This window comes from Phyllobates terribilis, unplaced genomic scaffold (genome assembly GCF_046119375.1).
Source record: "Phyllobates terribilis strain yellow unplaced genomic scaffold, ASM4611937v1 Scaffold_12__6_contigs__length_324123572, whole genome shotgun sequence".
NCBI classification, from domain to species: Eukaryota; Metazoa; Chordata; class Amphibia; order Anura; family Dendrobatidae; genus Phyllobates; species Phyllobates terribilis.
In genome coordinates, this window is record NW_027362772.1 from 298,670,796 (window position 1) to 298,697,656 (window position 26,861).

The 26,861-nt window shown below is 46.6% G+C and overlaps 1 protein-coding gene across 1 annotated transcript in view; it reads left to right on the forward strand.

Moving 5' to 3' along the window:
- Positions 1-26,861, forward strand: part of LOC141172741 (indolethylamine N-methyltransferase-like) — a 98,212-nt gene that overhangs the window by 23,753 nt on the left and 47,598 nt on the right. Inside the window, exon 2 of the mRNA XM_073657212.1 lies at positions 11,487-11,694. Within this exon, the coding sequence (XP_073513313.1) occupies positions 11,606-11,694 (89 nt within the window). The 5' untranslated portion in view covers positions 11,487-11,605. The remainder of the gene's footprint in view (positions 1-11,486; positions 11,695-26,861) is intronic.

The window sequence follows — 26,861 nt, forward strand, 5'->3', positions numbered from 1 at the left end:
GGCGGTCAAACCAGTGGCGGAACTATTTATGTGGTTTTGATGTTTAAATGTCCGACTACGCCACCCGTGGATTGCGGTCAGAGTGAACCGCCGCTACAGGGCAGACCGCTGAGGCTGGTGTTGTGGGTGCAGCAGAGCGTAGCATAACTCCCCACGGGAGGAGTATAACCTCAGGGCAGTGTATGCGGAGGATGGGGGTGATGGTGCAGGGCAGCAGCAGTAACGACACGGAGTCAGTGATGCAGTCCAGGGCCTTTACTCACAGTTCTTATTATCCAGACCACGTCTGCAGGTAACGGCTGCCCACGTCGTACTGTGCTCACCAGGTGAGGGGCTCAGACAACTCCCAGATAACTTTGGAGCACTTCACAGGACCCCCTTTGTGTGTCCTTTGTCTGGCCTTTCTTACCAACACTTCTGTTCGGCTGCCTCGGGCCTCCTCTTGGTAAACTTGGCGCCAGTTTCCCTGACCCTATGTGGTGCCTTCCTAGCGGGTGTAGCGAGGGGCTGCGCCACATAAAATGTCAGAGCCTCCGGTTTCTAGCTGAGGGTCGTTTCCTGCCTCCACTAGTTCGGGGACCGGTCTCCCCCTTTGGCCTGACCCCTCCACGCAGGTGGATTCGGGCGTGCGGTGGCGACTCGCCCGTCCGCACCCCTGGGATCCCTTCATTCCTCGTTCCTGGAGCCTTCTCCACTCCTCTTCCTTCCTTTTCCCTCTTCCAGGCCTGGGCCTCTGTTACTAGGCCCGCCTCCGGAGCAGAGCTCATGCAGAGCCCCTGCTCCCTGCCACTTCTGCTCAGACTTCTCTGCACTGAACTAAGATGGTGCCCACCTTTTATACTCCCTTCTCAATGCACCCAGGAACTGCTTCCTCCCTGCTCCTGCACTACAGGGTTCCCCTTCCTCAGTGTTCCCTCCCCCCACTCCAGCCAGGGACAGGGACTGTCGTGCCCATCTCAGGGGCATATTGGTCGCCCTGCCCCACGGCAATGTGGTGTAATGCATGCAGGTGTCGGGTCCTGATCCACACTCCATCCTTACCTGAGAGTGAGATATCACACCTCTGGGTGAGGTGCAATACGTCTGTAGCAACCGAGCCCTCAGGGTGCTACAGTTCCATTTATCTTCAGCCTAGGTGACGTATTGCGGTACAGGGCCGTGATTTTGGCTATAAAAGGGTCCCCTAGACCCCTACCCCAAGCTTTTTAAGAGAATCATATATGGCGTGCCAGGAGACTCTATGGAATGCTTTCTCAGCATCCAACGAGAGTATCTAATTACAAATTTTTAACTGCATCTAGCCCAGGAAATACTTTGTGCCTACTAGCAGTGTCTGCTAGTCAGCGGATTATCCCGGCTGTTAAGCAAGCTACACCACCTGTAGTTTAGACACTTAATTTTTTCAAAGGAAATGCTTCGGGACCATGGGATACTTAGTGAAGAGCATCAGGAGGCACCCCAAGGCATAGGGGCTGGGACTGGCAGTAGGATGCCTTGCGGTGGACAGCCGAGCTCGATCCTTATAAAAGCTTTTTAACTGCAGCAGCTTTAGTGGACGCTACTGGAGCTGGAATTACGCGGCTGCTGGCATGAGACTTGCCCTCCAATAGATCCTTGTAAATGGATTTAAAGTGTATTCATTCAAATTAGAGAGACAATTTAAATTAAAAAGCTTAGAGCTGCCTCCACCACAGGGGGGCTCGCTCGACCCACCAGCGGACAGGCACCAGTATTGGGAGAGGGGGGCTGGCCGTCAGGGTTCACCGCTGCTCTGGCACAAACCCGGCGACACGGAGGTGGCACGGGCAGGAGCGGACTGGCCGTGTCGGCTTCTCACTTTTTGGATTTTAGAAGGGCATGACATGCCTATATCTGTGTCTCCCCCTCCTTTTACTCCTCCACCTCTTTTATTTTCGCATGACTATATGTACTTGTCACTTTTCCATGTGTTAGTTATGTCTTCTGAGCAGTTTGTCAGCTTTTGGACACCTTTGAAGGTGTTTTCTATGTGTTTCTATGTGTTTTTGTTTGCCTGCCATTGGTTTTAACGGTGTTCGAAGGTGTTCGACGAACAGTTCGACGAACAGTTCGGCGAACACACGGGTGTTCGACGAACCGAACCGAACTCGAACACTACGGGGGTGGCTCAACACTAGTGCTGAACACTGCCCTCATCATTATCCCCTGCAGGCGCTGAGATCTGCACCAGCAGGGGTTAATGATGAGAGTTGTAGTCTGCTCCCAGTGTCTCCACCTGTAAAAATAAAAAATAAAAAATCCATATACTCACCTGTTCTAAGTGTCCATGCGACCGCTCAGCAGAATTGCGGGGAGAATGACCTATGCAGCGAGCAGGCCCCAGTGCTGTAACTCACTGAGCACAGCGGAGGTCCGAGGCCGCTCGCTACAGAAGTCATTCTCACCGCCTCCTCGGCGTGATCGGTCGCATGGATTACCGCGGGGGACACTTAGGAGAGGTGAGTATATGGATTTTTTTATTTTATTCCTATTTTTACTGGTGGAGACATTGGAATCAGACTGCTACTTTCATCATTGTCCCCTGCTGCTGCTGATCGCAGCAACAGCAGGGGACAATGATGAGGGCAGTGTTAGCACCCGGCACATGAGAACACCGCTAACTGTACACCGATTCCCAAATGCCAGTACATGTGCTCCTGATGCAACACATGTATGCCACACAGGTGAACATGGACATACGGACACAGATATCTCCGGTACGAGTTTCTCCCATACCGGAAATATCCAGAAGTGTGAATCCAGCCTAAAGCAGTATTGACATGCGACATGTCGGACCAGATCAGAAGAAATAATTAAAGTATAACAGCATAAAAGTACTCGAAGACTACTCAGCCATCATATTATTTACCATATGCTGTAGCTGTGTTTGCAAGATTGTCATACCGTAAATTTTGGTGTTGCACAAAATATCCATTCTCGAGTGGCCTCTTCACTAATCTTATATGCAGCACAAAGCCCCTTAATGCCATAAACTCTGCTGCATCAATGGGAGTCTACTTGTTGATTCTTGTAAATGATGACATGTGGTTATGGACCATAACCTTTTTTTTATCCATTTTTTATCATTATAGTTGTATGAGTGCTTGCTTCTTGAGGTGCAGTTACCAGTTGGATTAATTTATTTTATATTTTCATAAATTGGACTTTTATGAGCACTGCAATATCAAATATGTGTATTTTTTAACTGTTTTTATTTCTTAATTTTTAATGGGGGAAAAGGTGGATGATTTGAACTTCTGTATTTTTTATTTTTTAAAACATTGTTTTTACTTTTCTCTGCATTTGTTAGTCCTCTTAGGAGACTTGAAGCTGCAATCATCTTAACCCTTGTGCTATAGACAGCAATGCGAGAGCATTCATGAACATACTTTGTTATTCGTGGATAGTCAGTTCTCCTGATCATCATGCGCTGTCAGTAATTGTTGACAATGACTTAAATAAACACAATAAATTGTTCATTCTGTAGACAAAGAAGTCATGAGGAATCAGATGATTACATGATGTTGCTTCATCCATTTTTTATATTTAGTGTCTGGGGTATTTTATGAACTAGGCAAAAAACATTTTGTATATATTTTATATATTAAGAGGATCTTGTATTTACTTGGGTATTTGGGAACAATGACAAGGTAATGGAGTGGTCATGTGTTGTAGAAGGTTTCAACAATGGGTTGGTGATATTCTTCTATTATTGTAGGTCATCCATGATTACTGTTAAAAAGACAAGGCAAAATGATGGTTATTTGAGAAAAATTAAATACAAAACTTCATGGAGCCTAACATGATATGTGTAGAAACTACAACTTGTCCTACAAAGAAGACGACATGTTGAAGAAGTGATAGAAAAAGAAAATAAAAAAGTCAATAGTTCTATAAAGAGACATAGAGGTCCTCATAAAAAATATTCCCATTATTAGAAAGTGGGTCTCCCATAGTGTTGGCCTATGCAGTGAATGCAAGGGCTGCCAAAAATTGGGAGGCACTCCAATGCCCTTTGGAAGGGACGTAGAGGGCCTCAAGAAAAAATGTTCCCATTATTAGGAAGTGGGTCTCCCATTGTGTTTGCCTATGCAGTGAATACAAGGGTTGCCAAAAATTGGGAAGCACTCCAATGCCCCTTGGAAGAGACGTGGAGGAGGGCCTCATAAAAAAATGTTCCTATTGGAAAGGAGCAGGCATCCTATACTTGCAATGCCTATGCACTAAGTGTATAGACTGACAAACATTTACCCCTGGGGGGTATACATGAACATGGTATACAAAAAATTTTTTTTACTGGCATCATAAACACCCTTTAAAAAAATTATGTGGGTGTTGCATCGAGGACCAAGGTTGACCCTGGAGATATGGTAGTAGAGGATGTGGAGAAGGAGGAGGACAAAAGCAAATAGCCAAAATTAGTAAGCGTATACCCATGTCTGGGTGTGAAAAGTGCATGGGAATACAACTCCCAAGAAAAGACACTGGATTTGAGTTTATTTACGCTGCTATCATTCGGTGGTTTTGAGAAGTCTGGCCCAATCCAGCTCTTGTTCATTTTTATAAGAGTCAGCCTGTCAGCACTTTCAGTTGACAGGCGGAAGCACTTATCAGTTATAATTCCATCAGTGGCACTAAAAACCCGCTCTGATAAAATGCTGGCGGCAGGGCACGCCAGGACCTCCAAGGCATAGAGAGACAGTTTATTCCACGTATCTATCTTGGATACCCAATAATTATAAGGCACAGAGGAATCATGGAGGACGTTGGTACAGTCGGCAAGGTACTCCCTCAGCATCTTCCCAAACTTTGCACTCCTTGTTAGAGTACCCCATGCCTCAGGGTTGTGCGATGGGAGGGGCTGACAAAATTTTCCCAGAACATTGACAGTGTTCCCCTGCCTCTGCTGGATTGAAGTTGTGTCTCTCCCGCCTGTACTCCTTGTTTGTCCAACGAAGTTTGACCTCTGACACCAGCGTTTTCAGATGGGATCATTTTAATATTTCCGCAACAAAGGCCTTCTGGTACAGCCCCATTTTTGTAGACCTGTCTGCCTCAGTAATAAGAGATATAAAGTTCTCCTTGTAGTGTGGGTATAGAAGTGTCATCAACCAGTAAAGACTGTCACCTAAAATTTTGAGAATGCGAGGGTCATGGGAAAGGCAGCGTAACATAAACTCAGCCATACGTGCCAGACTACTAACAGGCAAGACTTCCGTGTCTTCACCAAGTGGATGACTGACCATGCTCTCCTCCTCCTCCTCTCTGTCCTCTGGCCATCCACGCTGAACAGACAGTATGACAGCTGTGCAGGTAGTACCGTCTATAGCGCATAAAACTAGCTCCGGTTTTTCCTCCTCCTCTCCCTCATTGTGTCCCCCAATCCACGTTGGGATGAGATGAGGCTGGGCTGTGTGTAATCACCCTGTATTGTTCCTTGCTCCATCTCATCATGCTCTGCCTGCAATGTGTGATCTTTGATTGCAAGAAGAGAGCATTTCAGAAGACAGAGAAGTGGGATAGTGATGCTAATTATGGCATCATTGCCGCTCACCATCTTGCTGGAGTCCTCAAAGTTTTGGAGGATGGTACATACAGTATGTTTGACATCCATGTCCACTCCTGAGATCTTATGTGTGGAGTCTGAACTGAATACCGACGGCCTTGTTGATGCTGGTACCCAACAACTTCCCTCTTCTGCTCACAAATCCTTCCCAACATCTGCAGTATAGAGTTCCAACATGTGGGGACATCACACACCAGTCTGTGAGCCGGAATCTGCAAATGCTGCTGAAACACTGCAAGGGCGCGGAAGCTGTAGCTGACTTTCTAAAATGGGCACATAGGCGGCATACTTTATCAAGCAGATCCGGCACCTCCGGGTAGGATTTGAGAACCTCTGAACCACGAGGTTAAGCACATGGGCCAGGCATGGTACGTGTGTGAGCTCGCCTCAGAGCCGCCACCAGGTTCCGGCAATTTTCACACATGACCATACCTGGCTGTAGGTTCAGCGGTGTGAGCCACAGATCTGCCTGCTCTTTCAGAGCTGTCCACAACTCTTCAGCATTGTGCGGTTTGTCACCTAAGCATATTAGCTTCAGCACAGCCTGTTTCCGCTTGGCCGAGGCAATGCAGCAGTTCTTCCAGCTTGTGACTGATGTGGTCATTTCGGAGATGGAGGCTGAAGAGGAGGAGAAGGCTGAGGAGGATGAGGTGCAGGAGCTGTAGACCGTGGGGGCAATCCTGATTGACTTAGGGCCCGCAATCCTTAGCGTCAGGAGGACGTGTTCCGTCCCAAGGTCCGACTGGGTCCCTGCTTCCACTATGTTAATCCAGTGTGCCGTCAGCGAGATGTACTGTCCCTGACCACAAACACTAGTCCACGTGGCCATGGTTAGGTTAATTTCCAGTTAACTGCATTGTTGAGGGCACGGCTAATATTTTGGGACACGTGCTTGTGTAATGCGGGGACAGCACACCAGGAGAAATAGTGGCGGCTGGGGACCGAGTAACGAGGGACAGCCGCCGCCATCAGGTTGTGGAATGCTTCCGTCTCCACGAGCCTAAAAGGCAACATTTCGAGCACAATCTGTCGTGAAATGTCAGAATTAAGTAGTGTGGCCTGTGGGGCATAGGCTGCGTGTTTGCGCTTGCGTTCCAAGTACTGGGGTAGGGACAACTGAACGCTGCTCTGGGACAAGGACATGGACTTGCTTCCTGATGCTGCTACTTGAAAGTGTGCAGCGACAGGTGCAAGGCAGGAGGCATCTTCGCATGCTCCATGGACAGGGGATTGGCTTGCATGCACAACAGTGGAAGAAGCAATGGTGCCACCCGTAGATACTGTTCCTGGACCCTGGGGTTCGACCCACAAAGTCGGTTGCTTTGCTGCCATGTGCCTGATCATGCTGGTGGTGGTCAGGCTGGTCGTTTTGCCACCCCTGCTGATGCTGGCCTTGCAGGTGGTGCAAATGGCCTTTTTGGGGTTATCGGCAGAGTCTTTAAAAAACAACCATACTCAGGAAGACATAACAGTTGTACTGGCAACTTCCTTCGTGTTGGTGTTACGGGGAATGGTTGCCTTCCTACTGTCTGCGCCACCACACTGCTTTTTCCTGCCTGTTGGGGTGCTCTGCCTCCCTCCCCCTGTGTGCTGCTCTCCTCACTCTGCATGTCCTCCTGCCAGGTTGGGTCAGTTAATATGTCATCCACCACCTCGTCTTCCACTTCCACAACCTGGTCCTCCTCCTGAATTTCTGGCAATTGTGTCTCATCATTGTCCACCTCTTGTGATACTTTCCCACCATCGCCTTTATGTGACTGTGGCTGCTTAAATATTTGGGCATTGCTACATGCGGTCTACTCTTGCCTCGCTTCAAGTGGACCGCGCGAGAGGCCCGAATTTATAAATGAAAAAGCGAACAGCTCTTCAGAGTGTCCAAATGTGGGAACATTTCTAACTGGGCACTCAGCATGGTGAGAGGAAGGAGGATCTGGGTAAGGAATATGCGGTCCAGACTCACAGCTACTGAGACTTGATCGTGTGGAAGACAGGGTGGTGGTGGTGTTGATGGCTAAGTGACCTGAAGCATTATACGCTATCCAACCAACAACCTTTTGACACTGCTTTGGGTTCAATAGTGGTGTGCTGTGGTCCCCTAGGAATTGGGACAGGAAGGTCATAGAATCATAGAATGGTAGAGTTGGAAGGGACCTCCTGGGTCATCTGGTCCAACCCCCTGCTCAAAGCAGGATTCAGAATGGTAGAGGTCGGGTGAGAAGATGTGGGTGTTTGTTGTGGCACAATTTCAGCTTGCCCACGGTCTTGGTCTCGGCCTCTGCATGCACCATCACGTCCAGTTCCCCGTCCCTAACCACGTGCCTTGCCCATTTTAAATGTAGGACAAAATCTTCCACCTTACTACATGTGACTGAATTTGGAGCGAACTTATATGTAATCCATGTGACGGAGAAACCACAGTTTTAAATATCTGGCATAAATATTTAAATATCTGTAGGTAACTATTTTGAACAGCAATCTGGTATCAATTGCTTTACTGACACACTGAAACAAATTTTTAATGGAGGTCAGAAATGGCAGTATTTTCTGAAAACGTACATGTGATCCATGTGACGGAGAATGCACAGTTTTAAATATCTGGCCTGTAGGAAACCATTTTGAACAGCCATCTGGTGTCAATTGCTTCACTGACACACTGAAACAAATTTTAATGGAGTTAGAAATGGATTGCTTTTGAAGCAAATAATGAGTTTTAAGATTCAAAAAAAATTATTCCTGGTCCCTGAGACCTGGGCCTTTGTCTAGAAATATCTAACAGCAGCAGAAGGCAGAACTGGAATGGAGCCTCTTATGCTATATACACTGCAGTCAGCTATATACACTGCCTGCCTGCCTATATATACTGCCTGCCTGATATCTCTGCAGATGGATTAGTCCTCAGACGGACTGTTTGTTGAGATAGATATGTGTAATGTATGTGTTTTTGTCCCTACACTACCAAATACACAAGCAAATCTCTCCCTAGCTCAGCAGCACCTCTCCCTACTCTGCCTGATTCCAGAGTGACTGTGACGAGCATGGCGGCGCCAGGTCTGATATAGACCTGATGATGCTGTGCGGCCAGCCAATCACTGTAATGCCACAACCACCATGGCTGCGGAATTACAATGAGTGGCAGGCAATCCCTGCATGTTGATTGGCGCTCTAAAGAATGCCAAACATGCAGGATGGGGAACCGAGCATCCGCCCGAGCATATCGCAAGTACTCGGCAAGCTCCGAGCATCTCGTGTACTGAGATGCTCGGGCGAGTACCGAGTACTTGCGAGTATGCTCGCTCATCACTAGTAAAATGTTAAAATGACATTTCTCAGTGAATGCATTTGTCTTGGTTGAAAGCAATGGCAAAGTGCAAAGACGCATAGAAAACGCTACGTGTGAACATAACCCGAGTTGTGGAGGAGTATTTTTGGTTTTGGTTATTTATTTTGCCTTATATACAAGTCATTACCCTGGAAAGTATGTTCCTTAAAATATTTCCCAGAAAAATCCATTTTGGTTTCGTTTTGGTATGTTTTATTGTGAGTCCATAAAAGTGGCATAATACTCTGACAACGTTGTTGACAGCAGTGACCTGGGAGTCAGAAATGCTTCCAGGGGTCTTCCCCATGCTGTTCCCATGTCATTTGAGCACTGTTCCCATCGATTTGCGCAATTTTAGGCCCTCTGCAGACCGCCAGGGGGATCCGCATGAAAAATGATCGAGTTTCCCATAGACTTACATTGGGCTCGTTGCTCGGTTCAAGCACCCAAGTATTTCAATTTGCTCGACCCGAGCATCGAGCACCCGAGCACTTTAGTGCTCGCTCATCACTAAAGATGATATGTCAAGAGAAAGATTACTTTACATCATAGAATCATACCAGACTTCAAGAAGACAAACTGCGCAAAAAAAGTATTCTTGAATGCAGGCAGGGTCTAGAAGTGTAATTTTTTTTTCTACATATCGGAAACTGTTAAGAGTGAAGCGTTAACTCAGGAAATGAGGGAACTGAACCAACTGAACCCTTAAAGTAAATGCCAAACCTGAATCATTGCTTAATATGCCCCCAGGCTTCAGACTATTAAAAATCAAAATTGAGCTGCTGATCGTAATGGCTTTCCGTGTAACTTGAACCAAGGCCAAGGTGGCATAATTGGAATTTCTCAAAAAGCTTTCTCGTTCTTTTCAAGAAAGACTAAAGACTCATCGGTTGAAGTGAAACAACAGCTGGACAATCTGATGAGCCTCTCCTGCTTGAAAGATTTAGATATCCATCTGTAATGACATCAGAACTGCAAAGATTGTGCCGGCGGGAATCACAGAAGGAAGATGAGGATGAAAAACTGCAATTGTTGAAGCTTTGAAGTTAAGCCAAAGTAGGCAGATTGTGCAGCTCCCCAAGAAGAATAGGTTCCTGGAACCCTCCTGATATTCATGACATTTTAGGGGACCATGGAAAGTTAAAAAACACATCCTGCTGTAAGTAATGTGTGCTCATAGGGTGTTCTGAATATGATATTAAGCTAAACTATTGAGGGAGGTCTAAAAGTTTATGTTATTCACTGTTACTTCTGGGAAGATGTATGGACTTTCCATAAAGGAATCTGCAGATGTCTATCCCAGAGTGGTCACCATTACTAACACTTAAGTCTGCGTAGGCGATAGACATTAATGGAACCAAGGCAGAAAATTGTAAAATAGATACAGGCAGGTGGATACTTTCACTGAACTATACAAGCAGGAGGTCAGGGCAGGCTGCAAATGGCAAAGGAAGGGAGGACTAGCAGCAAGTGGAAATCTAGGCGATGGCAGCAACTGTGGCGATGTGCATCTTTCTTCGGATACAAAATTCTTGATGACACAAAGATTTGTACAATTGCTTCTGGATCTTTGGACTCTATGATTTCATTGGCTGTAAACTCTGCATCTGGACCAGTTGATGAGATTGGGGTCCCAGAAGACTTCTTGGAGCAGCTACTGAGAACAAGAGGTTTAAGGATTGATAAATGAGAATAATTGCGAATTGGAAAAAATGCTGGAATGTGCAGCTTATTAGATATGGAAAATAATTTGTTTAAAAACAGTATATGGGACAAGAAAAAAGCTTGTAACATGGATGTATTTAGAGGAGAACTAGACCCAATCTTGATGAAAAAAATGTAAATTTTAAAAGTGAATTCTCCAATATGATTTTTGTAGTCGATTTGTGCCATTGTAAGCAGATTTAACTGCTTAACAAAAAGCTCTTAAGTATTTGATGCACCCATTCTGCTTGCCCATTGCCCATTCAGCAGAAAACTTTACTGTATGTTATAGATCCTGAGCCCGTGCCATGTAAGTGCAGTAAATGTATGGCAGGTCTTATTGCTTTACTGATCTTCCAGCTGTGCAGTAAATGGATATGTAGTGTATATGCATGGGAGGGAAGGGGTTAGAGGTGTATGTATTTTGAAAATGATGTTTAAATCTTCCCCTTTAGTCTTAAAGGGGACATCCACAACCTGGACAACCGCTTTTAAATGAAGTAGTCCCCTTTTAAAATAAAAACACCATATACTCAACTCCCAGACTGGCGCCTTCCAGCAATGTCAGAACTGGGTCTCCCATGACATTTGTTATGTCACATGAGGTCTATTATTGGGCTGTTGTGTTCTCCCTTGTTGCATTTATCCAACATTTGGCCAAAGGAAGTGACAGCACAGCAACCCAATACTGGCCACTGATGGGCTGCGGGTGTTTTATTTTACAAGGGGTAAGCCTCATTTATAAAATGGGGTGTTCAGAAAATGGATAGTCTGTTTAGGAGATATATAGTGGATGTATTGAATATAATGTAGATAATGACGAATCATCACTTTTTCCTCTTGTATGCATATAACAATATTCAGATATTTTTTCTGTAGGTCACATTCAAGGAAACATTTTGATTGATCTCAGTGCTAGTTCCACAATTCATCACCTCTATGCAGCCTGTGATTTTTTAAAACACATCATCGTGCTGAAGGCCAATGACAGATGCATCATGGAGCTGAAAAGATGGGTGGACGAACGTACAGGAGCATTTGAGTGGGATCATGCTGCAAAACATCATGCAGACATAGAAGGAAAAAGGTGAAATATATGGAAACATGTTAAATATTAGATATCTTAAACCAACCATAATTTAACATGTTATTCTATTGCAAATGAAATTTCAGCTGTCAGTAAAAAGGTCTACTATTATCCACTAAGATAAAAATTATTAATCATTGGGTTCTTCTGAAAGGACACAGAAAGGCCATGATCACATCACATTTGGGTCAGAGGAATAATCGGGAGAATCCCATAAGTACAGCTCTGCATTTACCTCTATGCCTCTGATTTTCCTTATAGTGTAAATCACTCATTGACCACAATTAAAAAAACAGTATATCAATTGTAGGGATTCGTGCTCTCAGGTAGGCATTAGACTTCACAGAGGCAATGGATTCTTGTGTCCAGACAATATGAGGTTTATTGAATTGCACAGCTCTTTAAATGTAAACAGCCTTTTCCTGGCACATACGTAATAACAAAACCACAGTCGTTTTCCAATGAAAGCAAAGAGTTTCACTCAGACTCTGTCCCATCTGGCTTTCCTACATACCCTCCCCCTCTGCCCAAAGCCGAGGACTGGGCACCATCTGTGCAGTTTCTACTATTTCATATGCAAATAGCAAAGTTTTGATGAAAAAGATTATTACATTGTTTTGACTCCTATTGAGTGAATGCAGTTTTATGGTTACTTTTAGTATATGTATACTACTGGAGCCCACAGGACATGCATCGCACATAATCACACAAACATAGAATGAATATAGCTTTCAAAACTAAAACACAATGCATCAATCTTGGTTACATTTAAGCCTTTCCAAAAGACTGAAAACCAATAGTCCAGTGCTAACCATGGGCCCTAATGCTTTTCTCTTCAAAATTGGCTGCGATACAATCACATTCTTCATGTTTCCATTTATTTCATTGACCAATTTGAGGACAAAGGTGAAAAAGTGAGAACAGCCCTTTGGCATGTTGTGAAATGTGACTTCGAGAAAGAAAAAATCGTAGAACTTATAGATCTCCCACCTGCAGATTGCATAATAATTTGTTCGCTCCTAGAATTTCTAAGCCAAAATCAAGATGCATTCAAAAATTATCTTAGGAAGGTCACAAAGTTGCTGAAACCTGGAGGACACCTCATAATTGTGGGGATTTTAGATGCAACATATATTACAATTGGAAAAGACAAGTTCCATATTCTCACATATGATGAGGATTTTGCCAGAAAAGCTCTAATTGAAGAAGGTTTTGTTATTGATAACTGTACGGTTACAGTGGTGGCCAAAAGTATTGGCACCCCTGCAATTCTGTCAGATAATACTCAGTTTCCTCCTGAAAATGATTGCAATCACAAATTCTTTGGTATTATTATCTTCATTTAATTTGTCTTCAATGAAAAAACACAAAAAGAATTGTCCTAAAGCCAAATTGGATACAATTCCACACCAAACCTAAAAAAGGGGGTGGACCAAAGTATTGGCACTGTTTGAACAATCATGTGATGCTTCTCTAATTCGTGTAATTAACAGCACCTGTAACTTACCTGTGGCACCTAACAGGTGTTGTCAATAACTAAATCACACTTGCAGCCAGTTAACATGGATTAAAGTTGACTCAACCTCTGTCCTGTGTCCTTGTGTGTACCACATTGAGCATGGAGAAAAGAAAGAAGACCAAAGAACTGTCTGAGGACTTGAGAAACCAAATTGTGAGGAAGCATGAGCAATCTCAAGGCTACAAGTCCATCTCCAAAGACCTGAATGTTCCTGTGTCTTCCGTGCGCAGTGTCATCAAGAAGTTCCCATGGCACTGTGGCTAACCTCCCTAGATGTGGACGGAAAAGAAAAATTGACGAGAGATTTCAACGCAAGATTGTGTGGATGGTGGATAAAGAACCTCGACTAATATCCAAACGAGTTCAAGCTGCCCTGCAGTCCGAGGGTACAACAGTGTCAACCCGTACTATCCGTCGGCATCTGAATGAAAAGGGACTGTATGGTAGGATATCCAGGAAGATCCCACTTCTTATCCCGAGACATAAAAAAGCCAGGCTGGAGTTTTCCAAAACTTACCTGAGAAAGCCTAAAACGTTTTGGAAGAATGTTCTCTGGTCAGATGAGAAAAAAGTAGAGCTTTTTGGCAAAAAGCATCAACATAGAGTGTACAGGAAAAAAAAGAGGCATTCAAAGAAAAGAACACGGTCCCCACAGTCAAACATGGCGGAGGTTCCCTGTTGTTTTGGGGTTGCTTTGCTGCCTCTGGCACTGGACTGCTTGACCGTGTGCATGGCATTATGAAGTCTGAAGACTACCAACAAATTTTGCAGCATAATGTAGGACCCAGTATGAGAGAGCTGGGTCTCCCTCAGAGGTCATGGGTCTTCCAGCAGGACAATGACCAAAAACACACTTCCAAAAGCACTATAAAATGATTTGAGAGAAAGCACTGGAGACTTCTAAGGTGACCAGCAATGAGTCCAGACCTGAATCCCATAGAACACCTGTGGAGAAATCTTAAAATGGCAGTTTGGAGAAGGCACCCTTCAAATATTAGGGACCTGGAGCAGTTTACCAAAGAAGAATGGTCTACAATTCCAGCAGAGCATTGTAAGAAACTCATTGATGGTAACCGGAAGCGGTTGTTCGCAGTTAATTTGGCTAAAGGTTGTGCAACCAAGTATTAGGCTGAGGGTGCCAATACTTTTGTCTGGCCCATTTTTGGAATTTTGTGTGAAATGATCAATGATTTGATTTTTGCTTCATTCTCTTTTGTGTTTTTTCCTTGCAAGCAAATTAAATGAAGATAATAATACCAAAGAATTTGTGATTGCAATCATTTTCAGGAAGAAACTGAGTATTATCTGACAGAATTGCAGGGGTGCCAATACTTTGGGCCACCACTGTAAGAAGAGAACGAATGTGAGTGACCTCATGGACTACAAGGGCATACTATTCATTGCAGTGCCTTGGGCTTAGGTGCCTCCTTCGCGGTATCCAAGTTCCACCAACATCTGCTGGTCCTTGGTAGTGCTTTCTGGCACAGGTACCTCCTGCTTAGTAACCGAGTTCCAGTACCGTCAGCTGGTCTTCGTTAGTTCCATTGGCCCTTGTACCTTCTGCTACCCATCCGGGTTCCAGTACCGTCAGCTGGTTCTCGGCAGTGCCTTTGGCTTAGATGCCTCCTTCGCGGTATCCAAGTTCCACCAATGTCTGCTGGTCCTTGGTAGTGCTTTCTGGCACAGGTACCTCTTGCTTAGTAACCGAGTTCCAGTACCATCAGCTGGTCTTCGGTAGTTCTATTCGCTCTTGTATAGTGTTGAGCCACCCCCGTAGTGTTCGGGTTCGGTTCGTCGAACACCGGGATGTTCGAGGAACTGTTCGTCGAACTGTTCGTCGAACACCGTAGAACACCGTCGAACACCATTAAAACCAATGGCAGGCAAACAAAAACACATAGAAACACATAGAAAACACCTTCAAAGGTGTCCAAAAGCTGCCAAACTGCTCAGAAGACGCTCTCTTTAAAAAAGCCGGCTGGCAATTCAGCAGCGGCATACACCGGTACCCGACAATTTAGACAAGAAGGAATAGAGCATCACACATAGATTAGATAGATAGAAACATGTCAGTCACACATATAAGAAGCACAGTGACAGTGTTGCTTACTGTACTTGTCATTTAGTGTAAAGGATTTATTAAAAAAAATAAGTGTTTTCGTGCACCGTCTCTTTAAAAAAGCCGGCCGGCAATTCAGCCTCGGTACCCGACAATTTATAACAGAAAGAATAGAGCATCACACATAGATAGATATAAACATGCCAATCACATATATAATAAGTGCAGTGACAGTGTGGTTACTGTACTTGTCATTTAGTGTAAAGGATTTATTTAAAAAAATAATAGTGTTTTCATGCACCGTCTCTTTAAAAAAGCCGGCCGGCAATTCAGCCTCGGTACCCGACAATTTAGAACAGAAAGATAGAGCATCACACATAGATTAGATAGATAGAAACATGTCAGTCACATATATAAGAAGTACAGTGATAGTGTTGAACACTGTACTTGTCATTTAATGTTAAAATAAAGGATTTATTAAAAAAAAAATTGGCGTGGGGTTCCCCGTAATTTTAGTCTCTAGCGGAGGTTAAGCAGACGGCTGGGGCAGATGTTTGAAGCCTGGGAAGGGGGTAATACCCACGGAGCTTCCCAGGCTTCTAATATCAGCCCCCAGCTGAATACCTAGCCTTTACTAGCTATTAAAATGGGGGACCCCCCCAAAAAAATGACGTGGGGTCCCCCCTATTTAAATAGCTTTCAAAGGCTAAGCAGACAGCTGGGGGCTGATATTAATAGCCCAGGAAGGGTGCCATGAATATTGGCCCCCTCCCAGGCTAGAAACACCAGCCGTCAGCTGTCCCAGAAATGGCGCATCCGTAGGATGTGTGTCACCCTACCTGGATGCCACTAGTGTAATAAAGCTGTGTCTGAGAGCAAGGGGGAGGTTCTCTGGTCAGGGGAACTTTAGCATGCAATGCCTCCTGTCTCAGGCCAGTAGGGGGAGCAGGCTGCCCCTATAAAAGCTGGTACTGGGGACAGGGTTAGAGAGAACTGGATTGCCTGTCTCAGCTCTGAGACGTGTCCCAGAGTGGAGCAGGGACAGAAAGTTGCATTGTAACATAAGAGGAAGTGTGGCAGGAGGAGAGCCACAAGCCAGAGACAAGAGGCGAAGAGAGCCTGTCTTGGCAGAGAAAAGACTTAACTTTACCAGACTTTGGTGTCTGAGGCTGGAAGGATTCCACATCCCCCAGCAGAGAACCAGTCCGCAAGGGACTGTACATTCCTTGGCCTAAGAAGCCTGGAGGCCCTGCCACAACCGAAGGGACCAGTAAAGCCGTACAAGGCTGGGAGCAGAAAGGAACCCACGTCGCAGGCCATACAGACGAGAAAGCACGGAAAGCTCGGAAACGTGGGCTGTTATCCTATCAGGAGGAGATAGTCAGAAGGAGCGCAGAAAGCACGGTAGGCCTACACCCTCACCCTGACCAGGGCCAATTTCCCCGTTGCTCTCAGACATCCAGGTCCCCTCCTAGCTGGGACTGTTTATGGGTCAGTTTACCTGTTTAGTAAAGACCCTGGACTGCAACCTGTTGTCTGTGTGCTCCTTGCTCCTCCAGCACTACCATCACTCCCACCATCCACTATACTGCCCTGGGGCCGCACTCTTCCCGTGGGGAGTCACACTACCATAGCTGCACACCTCATCAGCCCCAGCGGTCTGCATGCAGCGGCGGTTCCTAATAACTGCAATCCACGGGTGACGTAGTCGGACATAATCAATATAACGGACTACCACTGGCCTGACCACCCTGAGCCACGGAACCGGGTTGCCACTACTACTCCCATCGTTCCCTATTGCCCGGATTCGAGTGCCCCACGGCCCAGGGGGCGAGTCAGATGCGCCAAATCTGGCACTTAGCCTCGCTCTTCCCACTGCCCTGTAGCGGTGGCAGTGGGGTAATAGGGCTGGGGTTGATGTCAGCTTATAATGGCAGCTGACATCAAGCCCAGGATAGTAATGGAGAGGCGTCTATAAGAGACCCCCATTACTAACCCCATAGTCAAAGTTAAAAGAAAACACAAACACCCAGAATAAACTCCTTTAATTGAAATAAACACACAATTCTTTATTGTTCTAAATTAAACCATACTTACCATCACGCCCATTCCAGCTGAAGCCAACGATCTCCTGCAATAAAAGTAAAATAATAAACCAACATCATCCTTACCTTTCCATGGTTCCCACGACAGCTTCAGCTCTGCTACATCGAGATGACAGGCTGGACCGCAGCAGAACGCTGCCATCCAGCCTTTCATCCCGCAGACACTGAGAAGCGCAGGCTTGCTTGCGCTCCTCAGTGTCTGGCTGTGACGGCATAAAGATGAGCCGAGGTCATGTCCAATGAGCTCGGCTCACCTCATGCACGTCACTGACAGCGTGGGAGAATTCTCACGCTGAAGCGCTAAGTGCAGGAGAATTTTCCCACGCTGTCAGTGACGTGCATGAGGCTGATATTTAAATTTGGCGCACAAATCGGTGATTGGTCGCGGGCAGCGTCCGCGACCAATCAGCAAAGTAGTGTTTAACTTTGACGGCGACCAATCACCGATTTGTGCGGCACATTTAAACAGCGGCCGCGACCAATTGGATGTCAGCGCCGCTCCCCGGTCCTCCCTTCACGCCCTAGCCGCATGGATGTCAGCGGCGCTGCCTGTGCGGATACTTCCGCTGCGAGAACCCGGGACATGAGCGGGCGCTCGGAGCAGAAGTATCCCGACCCGCCGCTCCCCGGTCCTCCCTTCACACCCTAGCCGCTGATGTCCCCACAGTATCCGCATGGTGTTACAAAGGTCCGGACATTTGTGTTAAAAATCGCTGATTGGTCGCTGGCGCTGCCCGCAACCAATCACCGATTTGGGCGCCAAATTTAAATGTCGGCCGCGACCAATCACCCATCTTGGCTCCACATTTAAACACCGCTGTACTGATTGGTCGCGGACGCTATTTAAATGTGGCGCCAAAATCGGTGATTGGTCGCGCCCAGCGTCGGCGACCAATCAGCACAGCGGTGTTTAAATGTGGAGCCAAGATCGGTGATTGGTTGCGGCCGATATTTAAATTTGGCGCCAAAATCGGTGATTGGTCGCGCCCAGCGTCGGCGACCAATCAGCACAGCGGTGTTTAAATGTGGAGCCAAGATCGGTGATTGGTTGCGGCCGATATTTAAATTTGGCGCCAAAATCGGTGATTGGTCGCGGGCAGCGCCAGCGACCAATCAGCGATTTTTAACACAAATGTCCGGATCTTTGTAACTCCATGCGGATACTGTGGGGAGATCAGCGGCTAGGGTGTCAAGGGAGGACCGGGGAGCGGAGCTGCGGGTCGGGATACATCTGCTGCGAGCAGTCGCTCATCTCCCGGCTTCTCGCAGCGGAAGTATCCGACCAGGCAGCGGCGCTCCCCGGTCCTCACCAATACGATTCGCTGATTGGTCGCGCTCTACGCACGCGACCAATCAGTGATCTTGGCGCTAAAGTTAAACACCGCTCTGCTGATTGGTCGCGGAAACTGCCCGCGACCAATCACCGATTTGGGCGCCACATTTAAATAGCGGCCGCGACCAATCAGTGAGATTGGCGCCAAATTTAAACAACGCTCTGCTGATTGGTCGCGGACTCCAGCCGCGACCAATCAGCGAGATTGGCTCCAAATTTAAACCCCGCTCTGCTAATTGGTGGCGGATGCCGGCCGCGACTAATCAGCATTATTGGCGCCAAATTTAAACACCGCTCTGCTAATTGATCGCGGTCGCCGTCCGCAACCAATCAGCAGTATTGGCGCCAAATTTAAACCCTGCTCGGCTGATTGGTCACGGTTGCCGGCCGCGACCAATCAGCAGTATTGGCGCCAAATTTAAACCCCGCTCTGCTGATGGGTCACGGTTGCCGGCCGCGACCAATCAGCGATTTTGGCGCCAAATTGAAACACCGCTCTGCTGATTGGTCGCGGCCGGCGATTGCGACCAATCAGCATTATTGGCGCCAAATTTAAACCCCGCTCTGCTGATTGGTCGCGACCGCCGGCCGCGACTAATCAACATTGTTGCCGCCAAATTTAAACACCGCCCTGCTGAATGGTCGCGGTCGTGACCAATCACCGTTATTGGCGCCAAATTTAAACACCGCTTTGCTGATTGGTCGCAACCGCAACCAATCAGCATTATTGGCGCAAAATTTAAACACCGCTTTGCTGATTGGTCGCGACCGCGACCAATCAGCATTATTGGTGCAAAATTTAAACCCCGCTCTGCTGATTAGTCGCAACCGCCGGCCGTGACCAATCAGCGATATAGTCGCCAAATTTCAACACCGCTTTGCTGATTGGTCGCGGTTGCTGGCCGCGACCAGTCAGCGATTTTGGCGCCAAATTTAAACACCGCTCTGCTGATTGCGCCGGGTCTGACGTATATATATTCTAGAATACCCGATGCGTTAGAATCGGGCCACCATCTAGTTTCATGAAATAATTTTAAAAAAAATTGACGTGGGGCTTCGCACTATATTTGTGTCCAGCCAGGTACAGCAGGCAGGAACGGGCTGCCCCCAACCACCAGCTGCCTATTTGTACCTGGTTGGACACAACAATATAGGGAAGCCCTTTTTTTCTTAATTATTTCATGAATTTCATGAAATAATTTAAAAAAAAATACGTGGGGCTTCGCCCTATTTTTGTGTCCAGCCAAGTACAACTAGGCAGCTGGGGGCTGGAATCTGCAGTGCAGGGAGGCCCAAGCTTTCTGGGTCCCCCCCGCTGCAAATTGCAGTCCGCAGCCACCCCGGAAAATGGCGCGTTCATAGAAGCGCCATCTTCTGGCGCTGTACCCAACTCATCCAGGGCCCTGGTGCGGTGGCTCAATGGGTAATAAAGGGGTTAGGGCCAGCTTGGCATTATCAGCTGGCCCTAAGCCCGAAATTCATGGGGTCACGCCAATATTAGACATGACCGCCATGAATTTCTAGTAAAGAATTTAAAAAAAACACAACACCCAGAATAAAGTCCTTTAATTGAAATAAACACACAATTCTTTATTGTTCTAAATTAAACCATACTTACCGTCACTCCCATTCCAGCTGAAGCCAATGTCTTCTGCAATAAAAGTAAAATAATAAAGCAACCTCATCCTTACCTTTCCATGGTTCCCACGACAGCTTCAGCTCTGCTACATCGAGATGACAGGCTGGACCGCAGCAGAACGCTGCCATCCAGCCTGTCATCCCGCAGACACTGAGAAGGGCAGGCATGCTTGCTCTCCTCAGTGTCTCGCTGTGACGGCATAAAGATGAGACGAGTTCATGTCCAATGATCTCAGCTCACCTAATGCACGTCACTGACAGCGTGGGAAAATTCTCCTGCACTCAGCGCTACAGCGTGAGAATTCTCCCACGCTGTCAGTGACGTGCATGAGGTGAGCTGAGATCATTGGACATGAATGAGCTCACCTAATGCATGTCAGTGACAGCGTGGGAAAATTCTCACGCTGTAGCGCTGAGTGCAGGAGAATTCTCCCACGCTGTCAGTGACGTGCATGAGGTGAGCTGAGTTCATTGGACATGAACTCGTCTCATCTTTATGCCGTCACAGCGAGACACTGAGGAGCGCAAGCATGCCTGCGCTTCTCAGTGTCCGCAGCATGGCAAGCTGGATGGCAGCGTTCTGCTGCGGTCCAGCCTGTCATCTCGATGTAGCAGAGCTGAAGCTGTCGTGGGAACCATGGAAAGGTAAGGATGATGTTGCTTTATTATTTTACTTTTATTGCAGGAGATCGTTGGCTTCAGCTGGAATGGGCGCGGTGGTAAGTATGGTTTCATTTAGAACAATAAAGGAATGTGTCTTTATTTCAATTAAAGGAGTTTATTCTGGGTGTTTGTGTTTTCTTTTAACTTTGACTATGGGATTAGTAATGGGGGTGTCTTATAGACGCCTCTCCATTACTAACCTGGGCTTGATGTCAGCTGGCATTATAAGCTGACATCAACCCCAGCCCTATTACCCCACTGCCTCCGCTACAGAGCAGTGGGAAGAGCGCGGCTAAGTGCCAGAATTAGCGCATCCTATGGATGCGCCAGTTCTGGGGCGGCTGACGGCTGGTGTTTCTAGCCTGGGAGGGGGCCAATATTCATGGCACCCTTCCTGGGCTATTAATATCAGCCCCCAGCTGTCTGCCTAGCCTTTGCTAGCTATTAAAATAGGGGGGACCCCACGTCATTTTTTTGGGGGGGTCCCCCATTTTAATAGCTAGTAAAGGCTAGGTATTCAGTTGGGGGCTGATATTAGTAGCCTGGGAAGCTCCATGGGTATTACCCCCCTCCCAGGCTTCAAACATCTGCCCCAGCCATCTGCTTAACCTCCGCTAGAGCCTAAAATTATGGGGACCCCCACGCCAATTTTTTTTTAAATAAATCCTTTATTTTAACACTAAATGACAAGTACAGTAAGCAACACTGTCACTGTACTTCAGATATATGTGACTGACATGTTTCTATCTATCTAATCTATGTGTGATTCTCTATTCTTTCTATTCTATATTGTCGGGTACCGCTGCTGAATTGCCGGCCGGCTTTTTTAAAGAGACGGTGCATGAAAACACTATTATTTTTTTTTATAAATCCTTTACACGAAAAGACAAGTACAGTAAGCAACACTGTCACTGTACTTCATATATATGTGGCTGACTTGTTTCTATCTATTTAATCTATGTGTGATGCTCTATTCTTTCTGTTCTAAATTGTCAGGTACCGGTCTATGCCGCTGCTGAATTGCCGCTTTTCATGTTTCACTGTTGGCACTGTTCCCATCGATTTGGGCAATCACTGTAATGCCACAACCACCATGGCTGTGGCATTACAGTGAGTGGCAGGCAATCCCTGCATGATTGGAGCTCAAAATAGCGCCAGACATGCAGGACACGCTTTTGGTGCACGAACAGTTATCGAACATAACCTCGAACAGCCGAATTTTTTGCAAATCGTTCGGGTTCGTCGAATAACTCGAACACCGCCCAAAACAGCTCGAATTTGAGATTGGCGAACAGTTCTAGTCGAACACCGCTCATCTCTACTCTTGTACCTTCTGCTACCCATCCAGGTTCCAGTACCATCAGCTGGTTCTCGGCAGTGTCTTTGGCACGGGTACTCCCTCCTGCCCAGCCTGGTTCCAGCACGCCAGCTGTTTCCGGGTAGTGTCAACATCACTTTGCCTCCAATGCGTTGTCCTGTCGTGTTGCGGTCGGGTTAGCCGACTCTGTGGTGCCTGCAGTTTAGGTGACTCCTATGTGGGCTGTGGGATCTGGCAATGAAGGCTGGTTCCATAGTGACAATAGGACAAGCACCCCCTGTAGGACTGTGCGTTTCGGTAACTGCGGGCGGCTCGCGGCCTTGCAACTTTTTTTTACATGGGTACCTTCTGCTACCCATCCGGGTTCCAGTACCTTCAGCTGGTTCTTGGCAGTGACTTTGGCTTAGGTGCCTCCTTCGCGGTATCCAAATTCCACCAACGTCTGTTGGTCCTTGGTAGTGCTTTCTGGCACAGGTACCTCCTGCTTAGTAACCGAGTTCCAGTACCGTCAGCTGGTCTTCGGTAGTTCCATTGGCTCTTGTACCTTCTGCTTCCCAACCGGGTTCCAGTACCGTCAGCTGGTTCTCGGTAGTGTCTTTGGCACGGGTACTCCCTCCTGCCTAGCCTGGTTCCAACACGCCAGCTGTTTCCGGGTAGTGTCAACGTCACTTTGCCTCCAATGCGTTGTCCTGTCGTGTTGCGGTCGGGTTAGCCGACTCTATGGTGCCTACAGTTTAGGTGACTCCTATGTGGGCTGCGGGATCTGGCAATGAAGGCTGGTTCCATAGTGCCAATAGGACAAGCACCCCCTGTAGGACTGTGGGTTTGGTGACTCCGGACGGCTCGCAACCTTGCAACTTTTTTTTACATGGGTACCTTCTGCTACACATCCGTGTTCCAGTACCGTCAGCTGGTTCTCGGCAGTGCCTTTGGCTTAGGTGCCTCCTTCGCGGTATCCAAGTTCCACCAACGTCTGCTGGTCCTTGGTAGTGCTTTCTGGCACAGGTACCTCCTGCTTAGTAACCGAGTTCCAGTACCATCAGCTGGTCTTCGGTAGTTCAATTGGCTCTTGTACCTTCTGCTACCCATCCGGGTTCCAGTACTGTCAGCTGGTTCTTGGCAGTGCCTTTGGCTTAGGTGCCTCCTTCGCGGTATCCAAGTTCCAATAACTTCTGCTGGTCCTTGGTAGTGCTTTCTGGCACAGGTACCTCCGGCTTAGTAACCGAGTTCCAGTACCATCAGCTGGTCTTCGGTAGTTCCATTGGCTCTTGTAGCTTCTGCTACCCATCCGGGTTCCAGTACCGTCAGCTGGTTCTCGGCAGTGTCTTTGGCACGGGTACTCCCTCCTGCCCAGCCTGGTTCCAGCATACCAGCTGTTTCCGGGTATTGTCAACGTCAATTTGCCTCCAATGCGTTGTCCTGTCGTGTTGCGGTCGGGTTAGCCGACTCTATGGTGACTGCAGTTTAGGTGACTCCTATGTGGGCTGCGGGATCTGGCAATGAAGGCTGGTTCCATAGTGACAATAGGACAAGCACCCCCTGTAGGACTGTGGGTTTTGGTAACTGCGGCCGGCTCGTGGCCTTGCAACTTTTTTTTACATGGGTACCTACTGCTACCCATCCGGGTTCCAGTACCGTCAGCTCGTTCTCGGCAGTGCCTTTGGCTTAGGTGCCTCCTTCACTGTATCCAAGTTACACCAACGTCTGCTGGTCCTTTGTAGTGTTTTCTGGCACAGGTACCTCCTGCTTAGTAACCGAGTTCCAGTATCATCAGCTGGTCTTCGGTAGTTCCATTGGCTCTTGTACCTTCTGCTACCCATCCGGGTTCCAATACCGTCAGCTGGTTCTCGGCAGTGCCTTTGGCTTAGGTGCCTCCTTCGCGGTATCCAAGTTCCACCAATGTCTGCTGGTCCTTGGTTGTGCTTTCTGGCACAGGTACCTACTGCTTAGTTACCGAGTTCCAGTACCGTCAGCTGGTCCTCGATCATTCGATTGGCTCTTGTACCTTCTGCTACCCATCCGGGTTCTAATACCATCAGCTGGTTCTCGGCAGCTCCTCAGCCTTCCTTCACCTTCTGCTACATTTCCAAGTACAAGCTTTTTGAAATGGTTCTTGGTAATCACTCTGGATCTCCCTGACGAGGACCCTGAAGACAAGGACCCTGAAGACCACCCCAAAGAAGACGAGGACCCCGAAGACGAGGACCCTGAAGACGAGGACCCTGAAGACCAACCCGAAGAAGACGAGGACCCTGAAACGAGGACCCTGACGACGAGGACCCTGAAGACCAACCCGAAGAAGATGAGGACCCCGAAGACGATGACCCTGAAGACGAGGACCCTGAAGACGACCCCGAAGACGACGACCCTGAACACAAGGACCCTGAAGACCATCCCGAAGAAGACGAGGACCCCGAAGACGACGACCCTGAAGACGAGGACCCCGAAGACGAGGACCCCAAAGACGACGACCCTGAAGACGACGACCCTGATGACCACCACGAAGAAGACCAAGAAGATGACCCTGAAGAAGTTGACCAAGAGGACAAAGAAGAAGGCAACCACCAAGATACAGAAGAACAAGAGACAAAAAAATTAAGAAGCAGAAGTACAAGAAGCAGAAGAACAAAAAGTGGAAGAACATTAAGCATAAGACTATAAATCAGAGCAAAAGATAATATCTAAATTATAAGCAGAAGATGACTAAGCAGTGTATGGGGGTGAGTCCGTTCCTCCTCGTGGTGCCCCTGGAAAACACCTGTTGCTGCAGGCCAAACTGAGCGTGGACAAATCCTGTTGTAAATCTTTTGTGACGGGCAGAACAAAAGGTGTAATGTTCAAACTTTTATAGGTAACAACTACAGGAATGCCTGTCACAAATAAGAATATGATGAAGAAGAAGAATATGAAGAAGATGAAGAAGTAGAATATGAAGAAGAATAATAGTTGAATAAGAAGAATATGAAGATTGTAAAAAAAAAAGAATAATAGGAAGAAGGTGAAGAAGAAGAATATGTAGAAGGTGAAGAAGAAGTTGATGAAAAAGATGCTGATGCTGAGGATGATGAATGGGGAAAGTGTGGGAGAAGTAAAAAAGAAGGTGAAGAGCATGGAAGTAGTGAAACATAAGTATCTGACAAAATATAAAAAAACTTAACATAGTCAATATTTCCGTAACTCAGAACGTCTTAAAAAAAAATATAAATTCCTGCTATTCCATTTGATTGGGCTAAACCTCTATGCCTTTATTGCCTCCCCCACCTCCCCCAATACATTATACATTATTCTTAGTTGTCTTCCTTTATGTACAATTAACCTACAAGGAAAGAAAGGGTTTATTTTTATTCCGATATTTCTGTCCCATTGACTTGCATTGGTTTCCGGTATCGGAATCGGCGATATCCGATACTTTTTGGATATCGGTCCGATCCAATCCGATCCGATACTTCCCGATATCGGAAGGTATCGCTCAACACTAGTGTTGAGATTAGAGATGAGCGGTGTTCGACTAGAACTGTTCGCCAATCTCAAATTCGAGCTGTTTTGGGCGGTGTTCGAGTTGTTCGACGTACCCGAACGATTTGCAAAAAATTCGGCTGTTCGAGGTTATGTTCGATAACTGTTCGTGCACCAAAAGCGTGTCCTGCATGTCTGGTGCTATTTAGAGCACCAATCATGCAGGGATTGTCTGCCACTCACTGTAATGCCACAGCCATGGTGGTTGTGGCATTACAGTGATTGCCCAAATCGATGGGAACTGTGCTCACAGTGAAACACGAAAAGCCGGCAATTCAGCAGCGGCATACACCGGTACCAGACAATTTAGAACCGAAAGAATAGAGCTTCACACATAGATTAGATAGATATAAACATGTCAGCCACATATATACGAAGTACAGTGAAAGTGCTGCTTACTGTTCTTGTCATTTAGCGTAAAGGATTTATCAAAAAAAATAATAGTGTTTTCATGCACCGTCTCTTTAAAAAAGCCGGCCGGCAATTCAGCAGCGGTACCCGACAATTTAGAATAGAAGGAATAGAGAATCACACATAGATTAGATAGATAGAAACATGTCAGTCACATATATATGAAGTACAGTGACAGTGTTGATTACTGTACTTGTCATTTAGTGTAAAGAATTTATCAAAAAAAATAATAGTGTTTTCATGCACCGTCTCTTTAAAAAAGCCGGCAATTCAGCATCTGTACCCAACAATTTAGAATAGAAGGAATAGAGAATCACACATAGATTAGATAGATAGAAACATGTCAGTCACATATATATGAAGTACAGTGACAGTGTTGCTTACTGTACTTGTCATTTAGTGTAAAGGATTTATTAAAAAAAATAATAGTGTTTTCATGCACCGTCTCTTTAAGAAAGCCGGCCGGCAATTCAGCATCTGTACCCGACAATTTATAACAGACAGCATAGAGCTTCACACATAAATTAGATAGATAGAAACATGTCAGTCACATATATATGAAGTACAGTGATAGTGTTGGTTACTGTACTTGTCATTTAGTATTA